An 18,887-nucleotide genomic window follows, 5' to 3' on the forward strand; every position below is an offset into this window, starting at 1 on the left:
AGTAAATAACAGAATACATATTTTTGACTTGCATTTGAACAAAAATCCTTATGATTTCAAAAAGAAAAAACAAATGTATGAAGAGAAATCTCTCAATTACTCAAGTGTTCTGGAGGAACATTTTTTACAAAAGAAGGCAAAAAACATATTTTTTTAAAAAGAGGGCAAATAATATTTGAGGAAACAGTTTTGTCTTTCTCAAACTCATTGTTTCTATTCTGATGTTGTATCTTGACAATGAATAAACATAATTACTGAACCACTGTACTTACTGTAATTGTAATTAATTGGGAAATTCGTTTATTCTCTGCTTTTCCTGTCCATTTATTATTGGACAGAAACTCCTAATATAACCCCATCCATTAAATTTCTGTTCTCCTACCTCTATTGTGTCCCTTGCTAGATTTATACCTTATTTGTTTGCAGCTGTTTTGGTGGTGTTTGATTGTCACTTCCTGAATTTGATTTCAGTTTAGGGTGTCTGTCTGTGTGAAGTTTATATGTTCTCCCAGTGTTCATGTGACTTTTTTTGGGTACTCTAGTGTCCTACAACTTAGTTAGGCTTGATAGGAAACTCTAAAGTGTCCATTTACAGAGTGATCCAATGATAATTAATACTTTGGGATTCCCAGTATAACCAGTATGTACCAAATGGCTCATTTATTACCTTACGGTGTTTTGTTCCAAGGCAAAAATTTGGAAAATCAGTTGATTGTCTCACAATGTGACTACGATTGACAATATAAGTATTTTCCAAACACCTTAATAAAGTACTGGAAAATAATGAATAAAAGCATGTCTAAGCAATAATCAACATTAATGCAAAAGTGTGTTTATTTGCTAGGGATATACATTGTATATTGGACTTAAAAGTATAACAAAATGTAGAGTGCAGTTCATACAAAACAAAAGTAAAAGAATGTCCTTTTTCTCCTTCAACCTGTTCCTTAAACAATAATTATGCAATTCAAATCAAATTATCTTCATCCTAGTCACTGCTTTAACAATAAGAAGTATTGTAAATGTTGGAGAATAAGAGGTCCCATTACTACAATTTCCAACAACGTTCCCACAATATTCTGTAAGGCAACTTGTCACGACCAAGGTTAAGCATCTAGACACAAAACAAAGATCAGACCTACTCAACTTGCAGTCCAATTTTCCCATCGCCCAGTGACCTAGGTAACACTCAGGCCAATAAAGAGCAAACTTAATTTCTGCAGCATTTTGTGAGGATTAGGAACAATTGTAGTCCTGCACTGACTTTTTACCCTCGCTTTTTCCCCCTCTTACAGTGCATTCCATCACTCTAAAAGGAAATTTCTGATGGTTTAAGACTCAGAACAAACACAACTTGAATTAAAGCTTTTTCAATCAATTGGAGCCGTAGGAGGGGAAGCAATCAACCTTTCTGCTGTCTTTCTTCTGCTATTCACTTGCTTCAAGGTTTAATCTTTTTCAGCAAAGAGAAAGCATACTTTATTGTGTGGCCTTGGTATTGATTTTTTTCATCGTTATTCTTGTTGTGTTGTGTACTTACCTCCTGTATTTTAATTAACACGTTGTCCTCCATTAAAATGTCCAGCAACCTAGACTTTTTCATTCACAGATGTTCTCTAAATGTCTGTTCCAGCCCTTTACTTTCTATATATGATAAATATAATACTTCATATTATTTATATACATATTAAATAAGAAGTTTTTTATATAAGCACTTTGATGATTTCTTAGGTCATACTTGAGTTAAACCAAACGTTTACTCAACCTGATTACTTTTAACACTTAATGATAAACACATATCTAGTAACTCTCAATTCATATATTCCATTAGGAAAATCCACTTTTTGTTCTAAAACTGATCAAACCACTGCTTTGCTTCTGGGGTTTTACCTCTGGGCCCAAAATAATCTTGTACACTCAGGCTGTCCTTGCATCTTGCAGTTATTAAAAGTGTATGTGATGTGTGACGAAAACCCAGCTGTGACACAGTCTACCCAATAACTAGAAAATATCATATTGAAAAGAAAATGCAATTAAGATGAAACCAAAATCCAATTCCTAATTTCTTAGATTGCTGACAACAATAGGTCAGTTCATCTAGTCTCCATTTCAAAAGGTTGTCTCAAAATTGTCCCAGATCAGAAATAGCTTGCAGTAGCCTTCTATCAATCATCAGCAAACTGCCTTTGAAAGCCTTTTTTTATTTCAGGTGACCTTACAGGAATAAGGAACTGACAGATGCATAACGTTGATATTAAATGTACCCAATCTTTGAGCTATCATGTCAGAATTTTTTGCCCCAGGGATTCTTCTTAATTTTCTCTCAAAAGATCAACATTATAGTTTTATTTGTGTTTGATTCAATTCTGCTGTTTTTTATTTTAACCTTCCTTTTAAAGGTATTAAAATCAGAAAGAAGACAGACTATTAAAAACCCCTCATAAAATACCTCCTTTCCATCGTGCTTCATCAAAGTCTGATCATCTTCAGGTTAACACTGATTTATTACTGATGTTTGATTCTAAGGAGGGATATTCATTTAGAAGACATGAGATTAAATAAATAATGAATCAATTCCAAGCAACGGTGTATTCAATAATACATTTCATTTTTAAGGACTGAAACAGACAATTGTTTTTTGTTTTCTTTCATGACTGAGTACTTATCTGTCAATCTAATTATACCTTATTTGTTTTCCTAGAACCAGACCAAGATGAATCATCGGTTTTGACATAACAGCCTCTCTGGTAAAGATGCCATAAAAATGATTGAAAGCTGATTGCAACAATACCATTTCACAACAGCATAAGCTCAAATATACAGAAATTATTCAGATGTCACACAGGTAATGTAATGCGATCAGTGACGGGAAACAGCAAAAAAAAATAGCAATAGCAAAGAGATTCACAAGCCAGTGCATGTCAAATAAATATTTCCTTCAATGTCTTAACAACTGAATAAATAACTGAGAACCGTCTGAGAGATTTGGAAGTGACTATTGAAATAGAAACTTTCTAAAGGACGGATTGCATATTAACAATACTATTAATACTATTTAAATAATAATTTAGGGGTCTTTGAAGAAATGGGTCAAGGCTAATAAAAAGAGCATCAGATAACTCCTGTAAACCAATGCAATTAGAATGTCTTTGGCCTAAACTCACTTGGCTGAAGGGGTGACACCTGGCCCTATGAATGAGGTGTCAGCCTCCCACAGGTAAGATGAACCAATCAGCTGCTACAGTGGTGGTTGTGATGGGTTGAGGATGGCTGCTAAGCAGTGCTGTTTTCTCACGTAGGGGCGCACTTAATTAATTTGTGCTTATGTATTATATTTCATGCCAACGGGTAACACAAACAAAAAGTGGAATCTAGTGGTGTGATTCATCAAAATGAATAAACAGAAAAGCTGTAAGATGAACTTCAACATGCCCAGGGGTAATATGCCAAAGTGACATACTGGTCTGGAGGTATTCTAATTTCATATTGCACATTGGCTTGTCAAATTATCAAAATAAAAGAATTTATTTACAGCCGGTGCATCACTCTTTGCAAGGAAACACAAATTAAGAATGTGTTTTGTAAGCAACTAAGAAGACGTGCCTAAATATTGTAAAAAGATGCGCTGTAAAAAACATATGCAATTAAACATCATTTAAATATAATCCCCCATTCCTCTGCATTAAAATCATCTTAAATTTGCATTACTGGAAACAATAAGAAAGGTAAGAATAAGTCAGGAAGTAATGCAACACAGCTGAAAAAAAAACAAGAAACATAGTGTGTTAACATATTTTATAATGTTATCCCCTCGTTATTCAAGTTTAAATAATTCCTCAAAAGATGCTCTCAGGTGAAAACTCATATAATGGAAATTTAATTCCCATTACTTCCTTTGTTATAATCTCAGATTGGTTCCAGAACTCAAAAATGTTCCAGCAAACACCAAGATTTCACCTTAATACAGAATAGAATGGTACAGAAATCTGAAAAGAATACAATCCCTGGTTAACATGTAACAGTAACATGCTTAAAGTCATTATCCTATCCATAAACAATATGTAGGAAAACAACAACACTCCTGCAGTACAGTGGGTACATTGTTACAGTTGTTAGCAAATGCATAAACAGTAGGTACTGTCCTGTACTCTGTATTATATGCACTTAATACACACACAAGCCTTTATTATAAAAAGTTAAGATGTAACGATAAATAACCAGTAAATTTCTCAATTCAGAAGAAAAAAAAACATACTCCATAAATGGAAAATAATTACTACAGCTCACATAATTGAAAACTCGGATAGTGCTTGTCCATACAGAGAGGGATTACTGTAACTGAATTCTGAAACAAATGTGTAAATATTGAAAGTATGAGGTTTTTCTGACTTGCTTCCTAAGGTACTACATGAGATTAAAGCTTCTTTTTTACAGTTTAATGTATGGCTATCATCCTAAGTGACAAAAGATTACACAGACATTTGGCTACTTTGATCTCCCTAGGTCCTTTTCAGATTACTTTCTTTTAAATACTAATTTCCTGACCGACTTATGTCATGCAGGGCATTTCTATAGCTCCTCTTCTTTTTTGACATAAAACCTAAATGAGAAACACCTGGCAACTGCTTGCTCCTGCTGCTGTGTCTGCTGTACTGTACTTGCTGCGGTAGGCTGCTGTCAGCCCAGTGCCCCAGTGGCCTGTCTTTGTGTTTACCACTTCCTGATGATGACTGCTGGTTTGCCACAACTGAAGGACCTGACAGAGTTGGCAAAGCAAACTGCACTGGAATGCAGAACTGAAACCAATAAGCATAAGAAGTGAAGAGACAAACTATGCATTCTGTGAAGGTTACAAAAAAATAAAACGGCCCTAGTGTAGGCCTGAGACAGAGCTCACTAAAATAAAAGTAAGAAGCAGTAAACTTCCACTCAGACACTCATTATAAAGACAAGGCTCTGTGATTTTGATAAATGTATTTTATCTTGCCAGTAATTTCTCCTTTTGTAACTGTATTTCAGTAACCAATAGTACATGCTCGTAAGAAAACACTGGTGAATTTACCAAATAGAATATTTGAATTGTCTTCATAATAATTGCACATTTAAATAACCCGCACTTTCCTAATTACTTAAAAAAGTAAAAAAAAACATTTTCCCTGCAAATACATATGGAAATTATAGATCAGTTAAGAACATAAAGACTTTTTATATTTGCATTACCACACAGATCTTCATTACAAGGCATTTTCAATTATGAGAGCAAACAATTTATATAAATCTCTGCAAATGGAAGCATGTTGAAGCTTTCTTATGTTATTTAAAGAAGTTCTTCAGCTTCTCACTGTGTCTCTCTCATCGAGCAACACTTCAGCAAACCTCTCTCCAACTTTTTACTGTTGTCAGTGTAACTCCACATTTTGTTAACTATAATCACTTTCTCCAGAATAAACAGCAGTTAAGTAGAGATAATTTATTGATGACATTAAGCTTACATATGCTGCAATGAGACCAAAACCTCAACCCATTATCTGAAAGTCAGGAGAGAAGGAGATTTAGAGTTGCCGTAAATGTCAAAGCAGCAAAGCAAACTAACCAGGAGTTCATGGGACCCTCATTTTCTCACAAGAGAACCTTTTCTTATTGTCAGAAAGGGAATGAGATAAACGCCGCCAAACTTTAAGTAATGGTAATTCAAAATCAGCAATCAATTTGAAATATTTTAAAGACGAACAGGACGTAACAAAGCACTTGGTCAATAAATAACAACAAACAATTCACACGTATCTGGTAGTAAAATACATATGACAGACATTAAGTCTTACTTTTATTCAGCCTTCGCATAAAAAACCTCTCAGAGTGTTCCCAGCCCCCTAAAGCAGCGGTAGCTATCATGGCAACTTACCGGATGAGTAATGATGTCGATGTGACAAGACAAGAGTAACCGTAGCAACTGTAACCTGCAATTCCTGTGTAGCTATTGTCAGATTTAATGTGGCAGAGGCCAAGAGTAAAATGAAGAAATGAACTATGGTATCTGACATGTTCAGTGCCCCACACTTAAGTCATAGCTGGCAGAAATTAATTCAGAAGGACTTTTCGTAAAGACTCCCCGTGTTGCATTCTAGTTTCATCTTAGGCATTAAGTGGTCTGAGCCAGACGTCTGCTGTCAAACCAAAATAGAGTTTTACTACACATCTATTGTCCATTTTCTTAAACACATTTCATTGGATTTCTTTTTAACTTATAGAAGTAAAACTGTTTTCGGTTTCCTGATGTCTGAATTTATGTTTTGGTGTTTTTCTGTTTTACAAGTATTCACACGTGTGTGCAAATCAGGAGAATGTTTTATTGATATCTTATCCAGACGATTTTCGAGCAATTTGAATCCACCACTTGGCAGGGAACGGCAAGAGCTGAGTAGCAAGCAGCAGTCAATGAACTGTGATCCAGAAACCTGAATTAAGCAGTCACAATCCATTTTCCTCAGATGAGCGCCCAGCAGGCTGTTAACTGTACTTTTTCAGAGGTACCAGGGCAAGGCACTGGAAACGATATTCAGGTCACAGCAAATACTGCTTTCACCCACAAGTGCTAGGTATTCTCCGCTTCAGAATGATCTTCAGTGAAACGAGAAGAATGTGCTTTTATCAGCAGCATATAAGTAAATAAGTACCATAATCTCATGTTTTAATGATTCTCTTGTATCACAAAATTTAGAGACATTAAAGACAGCAAACTGTGATTTGACATATATGTATTACATGTAATACAGACCAGCTGCAAAATGTAGCTTTAAATCTGCTGGCATAAAATCCTTAATCTTTTTGTTCCCTTCTATTGTCAGCTAGTGCTAATACTTTTATTGCACCACCCATTCACTTATACAAAGTTGATGTATTTTTACAGAGTTCTGTTAATGGACTCGCTGAAAAACACAGCCATTTGAACAAACTCTGGCTCCAGCAAACACAGCTGTGACAATACTCTCATTTCTAAGAACGTATCTTGAGCTAAACCTGTAACAACCTACCAGCTAGCCCTAAAAGAAACAGCAGCAGGCAGAAAAGTCCGATAACAGCAACCGTATCTATTAATAATGCATATCCAACAGTTAGAAAATGGATGGATGGAAAATCAATCTGTTAATCCAAATACCCTTAATGGTTGAATACGAATATCTCACATGAAACACTACTCCAAAGCAACATAGTTGCTATATTATTATTGATGCTGATTTATTACAGATTCAAGAAAAATACGCTCTTTATGTAGATATTTTAATTCTATTTGTTTAAAAAAACAATTCTTAGGGAAAAAGAAATGTAATATTATAATGTCCATTAAGACCACTGACTAATGAACTTAATTCAATGCAATTTGACCATTACCATCTAAACACTAAATCACTTCAGGGTCTTAAAGTACAGCCTGTGCACCTGATGTCAGTATGTCAAAACTGAATTAGTATGGAACTGTGTGATACTCATTACAGAGGTCATAACATTTCCATATTTCTCCTGTTATAAACATCTGTTCCTGACTTCTTCCAACATCTGTGTCACTGTTAAATGGAAATACATCTCTTCCATAAATGCTGGCAATTCTACAGAGTCATAAAGTAAAAAGTATGATATTCTCATTCACAGAACAGGACTAAGGATCATCACACTTATTCACACTAATATGTTACAATTAGTTTATCCAGTCATTTCTCTTGCTTGTTTGTAAAATTAAAAAATCTGTTGTTTTTCAGTGCAATTTTGTTGAAACAGTCAGACATTGTACTACTAAATCTATTACAATTGAGTATTGTACAGAAAAAAATAAAGTAGAAGCCTTTTGTATAGCCTACACCATATTTCAGGCTGAATTCTAATTATGACAACTGTTGATATTTAAGCTACTATTTCCACATTTACCCAGTCATCTAGATAAGCTGAAAGTTAAAAAAATAGCAAAACATTGAACTACATTTACTAAAACTAAATAACATAATCACCTTATAATGATGCTACTTATAATGACTAAAATTACCCTTATAAGTAACTAGTACAGTAATTTATTCAAATAACCCTGCCATCTACTGACATTGAATAAATACTGCATTCATTTACAAATACAAACTGGGCTACGCACTTAATTTAAGACACTACAGGAGTTTACAACTGAAATAAAATGATAACTTCACAGTTTTTATCTATATATCTAGCTATATATGCACATTTAGAAACAAGAAAAAGCAGAGTGAAATCCCATAGACACAGGGAAAAGGAAGGCTTTCTTTAAAGTGTTTCTAACCGCCTAAATGAGTTTGACACAAAGGAACTGATTTTTGGTCAAAAAGCAATGAGTGCAACAGAGAAGTAAACATGTTTTTGGCAGAAAAAAACCATATTTCATTAGTATTTAAATATTATTTATACGTTTACATACAAACAAAAAAGCAAGAAAAACAAGTTCTTATATGCTGCATTCTACATTTTTCTTCTTTAATATTCATTAATGAATACAATAAATTTAAAAGCACTGAAAACACTACCTACTCATAATGATGTAAACGTATGGCATCATTCTTATTTTTCTAATGGAAAAGTCATACACCGTGTTTCTGTATATGCCTACAGCTTTTCAAAGATCAACTGAGAAAGAAACAAGCAATTGACAAACCATGAATACACTTCTTTCGCTTCTAGAGTTCCAAGCACAGCTGCATTTCATGTGTCTACTATAACAACCGACTTAAAAGTCTGCTGTAAAACTAAGTTGTATTTGTGGGCATCCCACATACATAACGCTAGTTTTCAATTCAATCCAAAGTAAACCAAACACTTTTGACACAGCTTCAATTAGTGTTCAACCACGCTTAGTAAGAAAATATGAAGACCTATTACAGGGAAAGTTATTAAGTCCCAGGAAAGTTTATGTTACAAAAACATACCCTAAGGTTTTTACGCATTTTCAACTGAGTCATGACAACATCACAGAAAAATGCAGAATTTGGGACACAACTACGCCTACATAACCAGCATTCTTTTCGTCTTTTTAACACAGTCAAACACTCCTTAGGATCCCAGGTAACAATTATTTAAAAGAAATTCACCTTCACTATTTCAGCCATAGCCTAAACTTTTAAAACGCCTCAGGTTATCTCTTCATAACTCAATTGCTACCTTTGATTTATGTTTTTATGTAAAAGGCATGAAGCAAATTACAACTATATCCTACAAGCTTGCAGAAAGAAAATTATACCTATAAGGGGTACTGAGAGGAGCAATTACAATAAAACAAGGACTCATACAACAGTTAGAAAGTTGAAGATGTAATTATTTACCTGGTTAGAGGCATTGTCTAATTAAAAACAATGCTGGCAATCGTAATTCAAGAAATGGCATAAATAACGTAACACCATATCCTTTGAACAAGAGAAGGTCTGAACTCACAGTCTGTACAGCTTCATTGTTCCAAGGAAAAGTAGTTCTGGCAGCACTTGTAGATTATTCCTATTCAGGCGCCTGGGAATAACAAATAACAAATATAAACATATGTGATAACGTTCGAATAAATAATTATAGTAAAACAGTTTTAGAAATTCTTAACTGATTTCACTTTATCATACTAAATCTATAACCTTCCATATCTTTCGCAAGGATACGAATGCCTAGAGGGATATGATTTTAAGAAAAGTAAATGATATTTTAAACAACAGTTAAAAGTGCCCTGCAACAAGCTGGATAAACTTTTAATAAAAATATTAACATATTATTGCAAACACCCTATAGAACTGTTACTGTCACTTTAAAATTAAGAAACATCAATGCGATCTGAACTTCTAATTTAAGTCAAAGTAAGAAGCCAGCATCTAGCAAACACTGTCACAAAGGATGGGTAAAAAAACAGATGTGGGAAAAACAAACAGCAACCCAGCTAGGGAATTTGTAAAAAGGTCTTTACAGTGCAAACAGGCCTTCTCTCCACAATTTACTTTAAAAGTAATAAAAAAAGATCACATTAGCATCCCATGCTCAAGTCAGAACAAAATTTACAGCCCAAAAGGAATATTTTAAAATGATAAAAGTATCTTTGTGTTAGATTTAAAAATGTAAATAGATTACCAAACAACCAGATCAGGATTACTGTGTTTTACGAGTATACAATCAGTAATTGCATGGGTCTCCACACAACACATCACAAGTTATCTCTCAAGAGTGTTTAAGATTGTGGTGACAAAGATGTTAACTGTGAAGGGGGAAAAAACAAAAATATAAACATTATTTCACGGTATCTGTGTCTTTTCATGTTTTTGATTAGGTAATGAGAGCCTAAAAAAGATTTTCAGAATGATACAGGTCCTTTAAAAAGTCACTAAAGAAAACAAAGTTGAAAACTCTTAAGGCGGAACCTGTGGAATGCCATAATATCTTAAACAGAGTGTTTAGAAGTACAGTATCTTTCACGTACAAAGATATTATTTTAAACTTAATTCAGATGCTACTTTGAAAGACCATATGAACTTTAAACTTTCTAAATGCAACTTACCAAGGCAGTAAAACAGTTACAAAACAGCTATGCATAACAATCAGTGTTTGGATTTGCCCAACAACCAGTCTTTCCACATAATTCCATCACAGCACAATGTTCAGTCAGTCCCCTTAGAACTTCATTAAGCTGAGAACACCATTAATTACGGAGCTTTCAGCAACTAAAGAACAGGAAAATCATAACACTGATCTAACTAGCAATCACAAATTATCTAACAATTAAAATTTTCTATTTTAATTAATTGAATTAAACTAAATTATACTAATTGAATCAAACATCAAGTGTAGGATTAATAATGTGATCTTGGTGGCAGGGTGAAAGTTGTATAATTTGAGACTAAGTGTTACATTAGACTAGATGTAAAAGGGCATATATTTTTTTCCATTCTATCTTGCAATTACAGTGGTATGTGTGGCTATCTGTGTACTGAAATGTCAAAATGTCATTGATATAAAAAAAATTAAAACTTAATAGACTTTGTGGACAAATGAGATGAGATCTGAGTGATAATTTCTGTATAAATAAGTATATTTGAGAATATCATCCCAAACCAAACTAGTAATTATTTCCAAACATATTACAAATGTATTCTTGATAAAGATTATTTTATTGCTCTTTGTATCATTATGTGTCTGCTTCACACTACTTAATTTTAATTTAAAGAGGTCACTAATGAGAGAGGAATATTCCCCATGATTAGATGAAATTAGAGGTCATAGATTGTAAAATTAATGCACTGAACATTACAAATGCTCAAAGAATTTAAATAAAATACTCCAAAAACTATTGGAGACTATGAATGACCTCACCTATGAAATGTGCAAAACAATATGAGTTACTTAATACACATCTTAATCAACAGGAAAAACTTTTAGGAACTCTGGACACATTTCCCTCTGCACTTTCCAAGAAACTTCAATAACTTATTTAAAAAAACAGAATCATTAACACAAGGGAAAGAAGATCTTGATTTTGCTACAATATCCATAAATAGCACAGCAGATAAGACCAATTCCTGTAAGTGCCAGCATAATTAAGAACAAACAAAGTCACATAATGAATCTACTATCAAATATAATGTTCTGTAAAATTTTAATGATAAGGCCAGAGAAACCTCAATGAGAACTGCATATATCAAAGTAAAAAAGACCACATTTTACAGCTTAAGGAGCTCTACAGGGGTCCTCTGGGAATGCCTTGTCTGCACCACTTAGAGCAGGAATAAACAATAGTGAGCTTCATCATAAATAAAGAACTCTAAAAATAGGATGCTTGGCACATTGCAGATTTAAATGATATGTCCTTGGATCCCAAACTATTAACAAAACCTATAACTGTTTCTGTTCATGTTTCTTGGTCTTTGGATGCATGCACCTGAATTGAAATTTGTGTACAAACAGGCATCAGAGAAATCAGAAAAAAAGCAAACATTAAGTTCACATGATTAGATATTATTAATTTGTCACAATTTAAATTAAACCCCAAAACAAGTAGTTCAAATTCTTAAGGTTTTTGCATACTCCAGCAGTTTTGTGTTCTTTGATATCTGTTTCAAATAGTAGGTCTATATCATTGATATCAGCAGAAAAATGACTTTTAAATTAATTAGGAAATAAGGCAAGTTCACATAACAAAAGTTTGGACAGAGGACAAATCTAAATGGTATAGTACATACGAGCATACAGACACAGAGGCATTTGTATGTTTGGTGATTTGTATACCATTTGTATGTCTCTGCGTGATTAGAACTGTAAACAATGTCTAAGAGTTTATGAATAATGTACCACATTAAAATGTCCTGTGCTTTCATTTGGCTTCTTTACATCATTTCCATGCTTAAACCACATTTAAAAAGAAAGACAAAATTGGCAATCATCTAGTATAATTAAAAGCAATGAGATTTGTGTTAGACAGAAAGTCTTTCTTAAAACAACTCCAACTAAACTCAAAAACATATTGCATATCCCTAGCCTTTGTAATTAGTATTGTTCATATCTTCTTTTCTTCAATTCTTTGTGGTAAAGAAAGTATTACATTCTCACTCAGAACAAAGAAGGATTAGTTTCTGGGCCATATTCTTGATTAAAAGTGAAGAGCATGGTATTTTTGTCAAAGCCTGATCCATAGCATAGTCTATACCTGACAGAATTAGTCACACCAACCACAGCCTGGCTTTTCAGAAAGGAAATAGTTTCATTTCTCAACGTGAGACCATTGCACTAAATCTTTTAGGTTGGGTTTTGATCATACAATTATAAAAGAAATAACACAGACTATAAAGCGTTCCAAATCGATCAACATGTGCAGACAGCCTACGACACTTCTTTCCTAAGCTTCCAATTGTTATAATATGAGCACCTCTAGCTGCTTCTTTTGTGTGTCTCCCAACAAAAATTCAACTCCGATTTCTACATTACAGTTAATGTGCTTAAATAAGTGTCAAGATTTATAGAAAAAAGGCTGCTTTTGTGAATTATATAGTTACCATGAGATTTTGGGATTTATGCATTTGAAAGAACTGATTCTTCAGAGTTTTGCTGTAAAGTCTTTCATACTGTATCAGAAAATATTTTAATCTTCTAATTGCTGCTTGTTGTGGAACTACTACGTTGTCGTTTCTCTCCAGATGAATAGGATTTCTCATGAGTTGGTGTCAGACATTATGACATAACAAAAAAGAAAAGCTTGTAAGACTTCTGAGAAAGTAGTTAGTTGCACCAGATCACAAGAAAGACTTAAGCAAATAAATATTGCAGTATGTCTCTCTCTTACCTGTATGAGTTCATACCACTAAAAATTAGAAATCTTTCACATTGTTTACACTTTGCTTCTTTCAAGAATTTTTTAAAATTTTAAAGCAAAAACAAACATTGGTGCTAGAGTAAAATACATTTGAAAGACTGTATTCACAGCTTAACTTAGGTTTCCTAAGAAATTCTCCTAGAATTCAATGTTCCCTGGAGATGAACTGGCTGTCCGACAACAATGTCTCTACATCAAATGGACCTGACAATTGCAAACAAAAAGAATTTTCACAGCTTATTTGCAAGAAAATATGAAATATTTGTTCTTAGCCAACAGCTGTGGTTTCCCAAAAAAATGCTCAGAGATGGAAATCATTCTTCATGTAAAATCACAACGAAAATACATGTGTAGTGATTAATTACAAGATCTGTCCCTGTGTCATGTAGACTTCGTGCACAGGATTGCTTTATCGCTACTTATTTTAAAAACCTAAATAAACAGAACTTACAGTCTTTCTAGCTCTTTCAAATCCTGGAATGCTCCCCTCTCAATCGTGCTGATCTTATTCTCCATGAGTTGCCTGGAAAAGCAGGACAGGCAGGTCAGTTAATGCATCATGAACCAGATTCCAGTTAACACCTCAAATTACTTCTTTTACTCAAGTGCTGGCCCCACTCCCCACCTTCATCATCCACCTGAATGATCTCAGCAATGCCTCTACCAGTCTTAGACTACAGGTCTAATTTCCCACAGCCGAGACTGTTGTCACTCAACAGCGACAGAGGCTTGTGTGAAGACGAATTAGAGAAGCAGCCACTTTGAGCACAAAAACCACACAGTAGCAAATCTAGAAAACCTAGTCCTATGCTTTGTTTTCTGGCTGACACTATAAAGCACCAGAAAAGAATGACACCACTGATTTGGGTCATAATATATATTTCTTTAGCTTTAATAAGAATATAAAATTAATTTCACAGGATAATACAGATTATTTATTCAGAAAGTAAGAAAAAAAACTTACAGGACTCTTAGATGCCTTAGTCCTGCAAAATCAGACTTTGTAATTCTTGTGAGGTTATTTGCATTCAAATCTCTGAAACAGAAGAGACACAGAAAGAGAAAAATTAACTTATTTGGTCTTTTTCCAGCATTACATATTGCGGGTAGAAACATTGTATATATTTATGTTAATCCATGAAATAAATTCAATACCTCACTGCGCAGATTTTAAAAAATGCAATGTGATTTGTAAACATAAAGAATGGCATAAGCAGAATTAAAAGATTTTAAGTAGAAAAAGCTTTTTATTAAACTGTAGTGCAAGAAACATTCCTCGGGGTTTTAGTTTAGTTTTAAATTCTTCAGCATACTGTATTCCTTTGTTCATAGGTAAAATCAGTAAGTTTGCATAAAACGTGCATAAAACTGATTGTGTTGTATACTGTACATGTGATGTTAAAAGTTTCCGACTACAATTGTACGCCTGTATACACATATTTTTCGGTTTACTTCTTCCTGTGGAATACATTAATTTTTAGATCTGTGATTTCACAGCTGATAGATCAAAATTAAGATTAGCCTTAAATTAAACATCGTTGAAATCTTGTTTAGTATTTATGTATTTCACCGGATCACTGAGGATTAAAGATGTTGAAATTTTAAATTACCTTCGTTGCTGTGAGTTTAGTTATTCAGATGAAAATCACAAAAGGTGCATAAAAACAAGAGCAACGTTTCTGTCAAAAGATCGCGATCGTCTTCATGCTTGCAAGTGCTATCGATTCTGGGGGTTAAGGAAATTTGAAACCAGGACAACAAGCAGAACAGCAAACCAACTTCTCTAGCATTCATCGTGATTATCATAGTGAATCCAGATTTGCCTCCAGATTCATTCATATTTTATTTATTTTATTTCTGAAGCTAATTTTTGCACTCTCCTCAGTGTTAAATCCTTTATGGGTAGCCCGATAAATCTTTCATCTCATCATTATATATAAATATCTTTGTGTGTGTGTATCTTAACCGTTTCAATTATTTAAAAGGCTTAAGCATTAAAACTTCAGAAACGGAAAAGAAGCTCCCTGGATAATAATCTACCGCGTCCGTAAACATATTTAATGCCTGTAAACAGTGGCAGCGCATGCATGGTCGACTGCACACAGTTCCCTACACTAGCTTTCCGCACGCGTAATGAGTAGAATGTAAGGCGCTTTTATCGCACACACTGAAAATTGGAGATACCACACGAAAGGTGCTAAAGGTGACGTCATAGAAAACTCCCAAATCCTTACTGATCCACTTAACAGCGGCATCGTATTGTGTATGGTTATTTACAACCCAGAACACTTCTGTACCCTCCTAAAAAGGCTGCAATTGATTTTGTATACCTTGTTGGCTTTATTTAAAAAAGAAATTCCAGACTACAGTACTACCATGTTTTAACAGACTACATCGTGTGTCTTAGTTCAATGTAATGTTCCCCGTCAGTAACAGAAAACTTTTAGTATTAATGCTAATTAAAACTTAGCATGAGATACTATTTACACATTAGGACGTTATATTAATAAACAGTTTTCAATTATTTATCAATTAAAATAAACGGTATTAGTACTAATGGTTGCATTAGAATGGTATGAAAAGTGCCAAATAATTTTCAAGAACTCAAGCTAACCTGCATTTTTGATATGCGAAAACGGAGTGGCTGAAATAAATATTTACGATTCTTTAAATACAGTATATTTAACACAGTTCTCGTCGGGCAGCCCAAACTATCTTTGCGTTAGGTATTCTGTCATCGGTGTTGTCACTGTAACACACCATGATAAAGCATGATAAAGCACCGCGTATTGATGCAGTTTCTGTAAAACCCCAAACAGACGATAACCCTCACATTGATACATTCTTTTCTTTCGAAACTTGGCAATCTAAATAAGTCGAAAAGACCAGGTCTATATTGTTCAGTAACTTTGCTGGTGGTCTCCGTACTTAAAAAATGAATAATCGCTCGGTTCAGTGGTACTCACAGTCTCTCGGTGTTCCTGGGGATGTTCCGCGGCACGTTGCGCAATCCCTGTCCGTGGCAGTCCACCGTGGTGCCGGAGCAAGAGCATGGAGCTGGGCACGGCTGGGGCTCCACTGCACTTAAAACAACCAGCAACAGCCCAAGTGAAAGGGACAAGATACGATACACGAGCATTTTCAGCAGTAAATGGTCTCTCGGCGATATGAAGAGCGCAATCAAAGCTAGATGAAAGTCTGCGTTTCACAAGACACAATGTCAATCACACGACGGAATACAGATTTAGATTATAAGAAACCACCGGTAAGTGAGATGAAGAGAAAACAAGAGGTTTTCCTTTTAAGCACTTCGATGCAGAGGTCTGAAGTCGTTTGCCTGTGTGAGCACAGCAGCTTTCTTGAAACAAAGTCACTTCTTCAGGCAACAGAAGTGCAGTACACGTACTGATTGGATCTTTGATACTGCAGTAGTTAAGTCACAGAAAAAAGTTCGCCACACTATATATTAAAAACGCTGGTGTTGCTGTCGGTGCCTTGTACAGCTAAGGTAAAAATGTTATTTGATTATTGTAAACTGTTTGGATTTTCAAAACGTACACAGGAGAGGTCTGCGCGCAGGACATAAAAAGAGAAGGTAGTGATTTCTCTTCATACATTCATCATCTCGTTACTGAATGTCGGAAGTACAGAATGCTTTGTATCCAACTTCGAGTCAACAAAAATGCTATACGAACAGCGAGAATGGGCAGGTCTGCAGCTATATCCAAAAATCCTCCAGAACTCTTCAACCGTATAAGAAATTAGGAGTCCCCGTCCTCCCTGAAGGTAGATGAAATGCTTGCAATAAGACGTCAGCCAATATTTAGCGCCTTGCCTCCCACACCGCTCTGAAGCAGACACCTGACGGCAAGTGGAGAGCTGCTCTCATTTGGAAAGCAACAGCAGCTCCTGACAATGACAATTACCGAAGTTATCAGTACACGCTTATCCGTTATTTCTCGCAATATTATTAAATATATATATATAATCCACAGACGTTATTTTTCTTGCAAAGCAGAAAAAGGGAAGAAAACCCCACCGGAATCCTGAAAAAATAGGGGTGTTCCCTATGTAGCAATTGCGGCGACTGCACCAGGTTAAAAAATAAATAATGCAAAATATATTGCATAAAAACAAACACCAATCCGGGTCAGCAAAGCCCACAGTAAAGTTCGTGTTTTATAGAAAAGATGTTCTAAATTATATTATAATCCCTCTTCTTTTAAAGGTTTACTATTTTAATGCTGTTTTCTTAAAAGTTATTCATTTTTTTCTTCAAGAGTTGATTAGACGAAAATGTGTGCTTGCCTTGACTTTACATCCGATGCAATTATTCCATTTCTCACATGGTTTAACTGAAGCAGTTGACAGCACTGAAAGAAACGCAGAAACTCGCACTGTTCCGAAACTAAACAAATTCGAAACCTTCATGGTTTAATGTTTTATACTCTGACATAACCCCGCCTACAATCCCACCCAAAATCCCATCCCTAGCCCTGCCTCCAGCCCGCTAGGCATCTGCTGTTGGATAAGCTTTGAACTTATTTACATAGGGACATACAGAGGTATAGTTTGAAATTCTAAGAAGTGAACGAGCTGATCCCGTAAATTTCAACGTCTCATCCTTCTACCTGAGATGATTTTATTCTCCTGTCGTTTGTATCGTGAACGGGGATGAGGTAAATAGGCTTAAAGCTGAATAAAAGTAATAATAGTAATTTGACAAAACAATACATGAATTATTGCCGTATTTTAACTATTGCTTGAAGAATGCCTAGAAGCAAATACAGCTCCAAACTTGCAGTGACTGGGGACTAAATCAACTTCCTCTTTGAACCCCTCCTCATTCAAACGTGTTGCCAACTTTTGAGCTGATTGAATGAATTAACTTACAGAGAAGACAGTTATGTTGTTTTTGTGGAATCTAATATTACCAGCCAATTAAGGGACTGGTCAGTAACTTTCTGCTTAATGAGGAATCAGATTTTGGTTTCATCAATCAAATATCTCGAGTTTTATTTTAGGATAAGATTTACAGATGTTGACATTTGGAAAAAAGCTAACTGATTGCAGGTAACCTGGTATAGTCCTATAATGCAGAGGTTTCTGCTTTGTAAGGGAATGTTATAAATAATAAGATGCATGTTCTCTATAACATTTCACTATATACAGTATATAGAAATATTATATAGAAATACAACAGAATGCTGAAACTGGGGTAATTCTCAGCAGTTGTGTTTTTAATTGCAGGAACTTGGTTAAACTGAATTTAAAGGAAGCATTACTTTGATCTTTATGCTGCATTTTGTTGCAATTACTTCAATGATAATAGTGATAATTTTAAATAAGTTTTTTTTTCTTTTTGGTGAATCATATGAAGTTTCACTTTGATTGGTTAAATGTTTGCAAAGAGGAGTTCTGAACACTCAAAAGTATAACACAGGCACCGCAGTATATGACATATTGACCTCCCTTTAAAAAAAAACTAAATTTTGAGCATCAGCCAAATAGACATTACTCAGTAAGTATCAAAATGCTGACAAGC

General features: G+C 34.6%; 1 protein-coding gene across 11 annotated transcripts in view; it reads right to left on the reverse strand.

The window, feature by feature from the left end:
- The window catches only part of slit2 (slit homolog 2 (Drosophila)), a 164,687-nt gene extending 146,924 nt beyond the window's left edge, over nucleotides 1-17,763 (reverse strand). For 6 of the 11 annotated variants that reach the window (XM_088636517.1, XM_088636488.1, XM_088636469.1 and 3 more), the window contains exons 1-4: nucleotides 16,309-17,762; nucleotides 14,307-14,378; nucleotides 13,794-13,865; nucleotides 9,442-9,513 (exon numbers count right to left, since the gene is read on the reverse strand). In XM_088636517.1, the coding sequence (XP_088492643.1) occupies nucleotides 9,442-9,513; nucleotides 13,794-13,865; nucleotides 14,307-14,378; nucleotides 16,309-16,481 (389 nt within the window). In that variant the 5' untranslated portion in view covers nucleotides 16,482-17,762. Of the gene's footprint in view, nucleotides 1-9,441; nucleotides 9,514-13,793; nucleotides 13,866-14,306; nucleotides 14,379-16,308 lie in introns of all 11 variants that reach the window. The other 5 variants (XM_088636432.1, XM_088636460.1, XM_088636440.1 and 2 more) reach the window with 1 other exon arrangement.
- Between the last annotated feature and the right edge of the window lie 1,124 nt (nucleotides 17,764-18,887).

The sequence above is a fragment of the Lepisosteus platostomus genome, chromosome 1 (assembly GCF_059453375.1).
Source record: "Lepisosteus platostomus isolate fLepPlt1 chromosome 1, fLepPlt1.hap1, whole genome shotgun sequence".
NCBI lineage: Eukaryota > Metazoa > Chordata > Actinopteri > Semionotiformes > Lepisosteidae > Lepisosteus > Lepisosteus platostomus.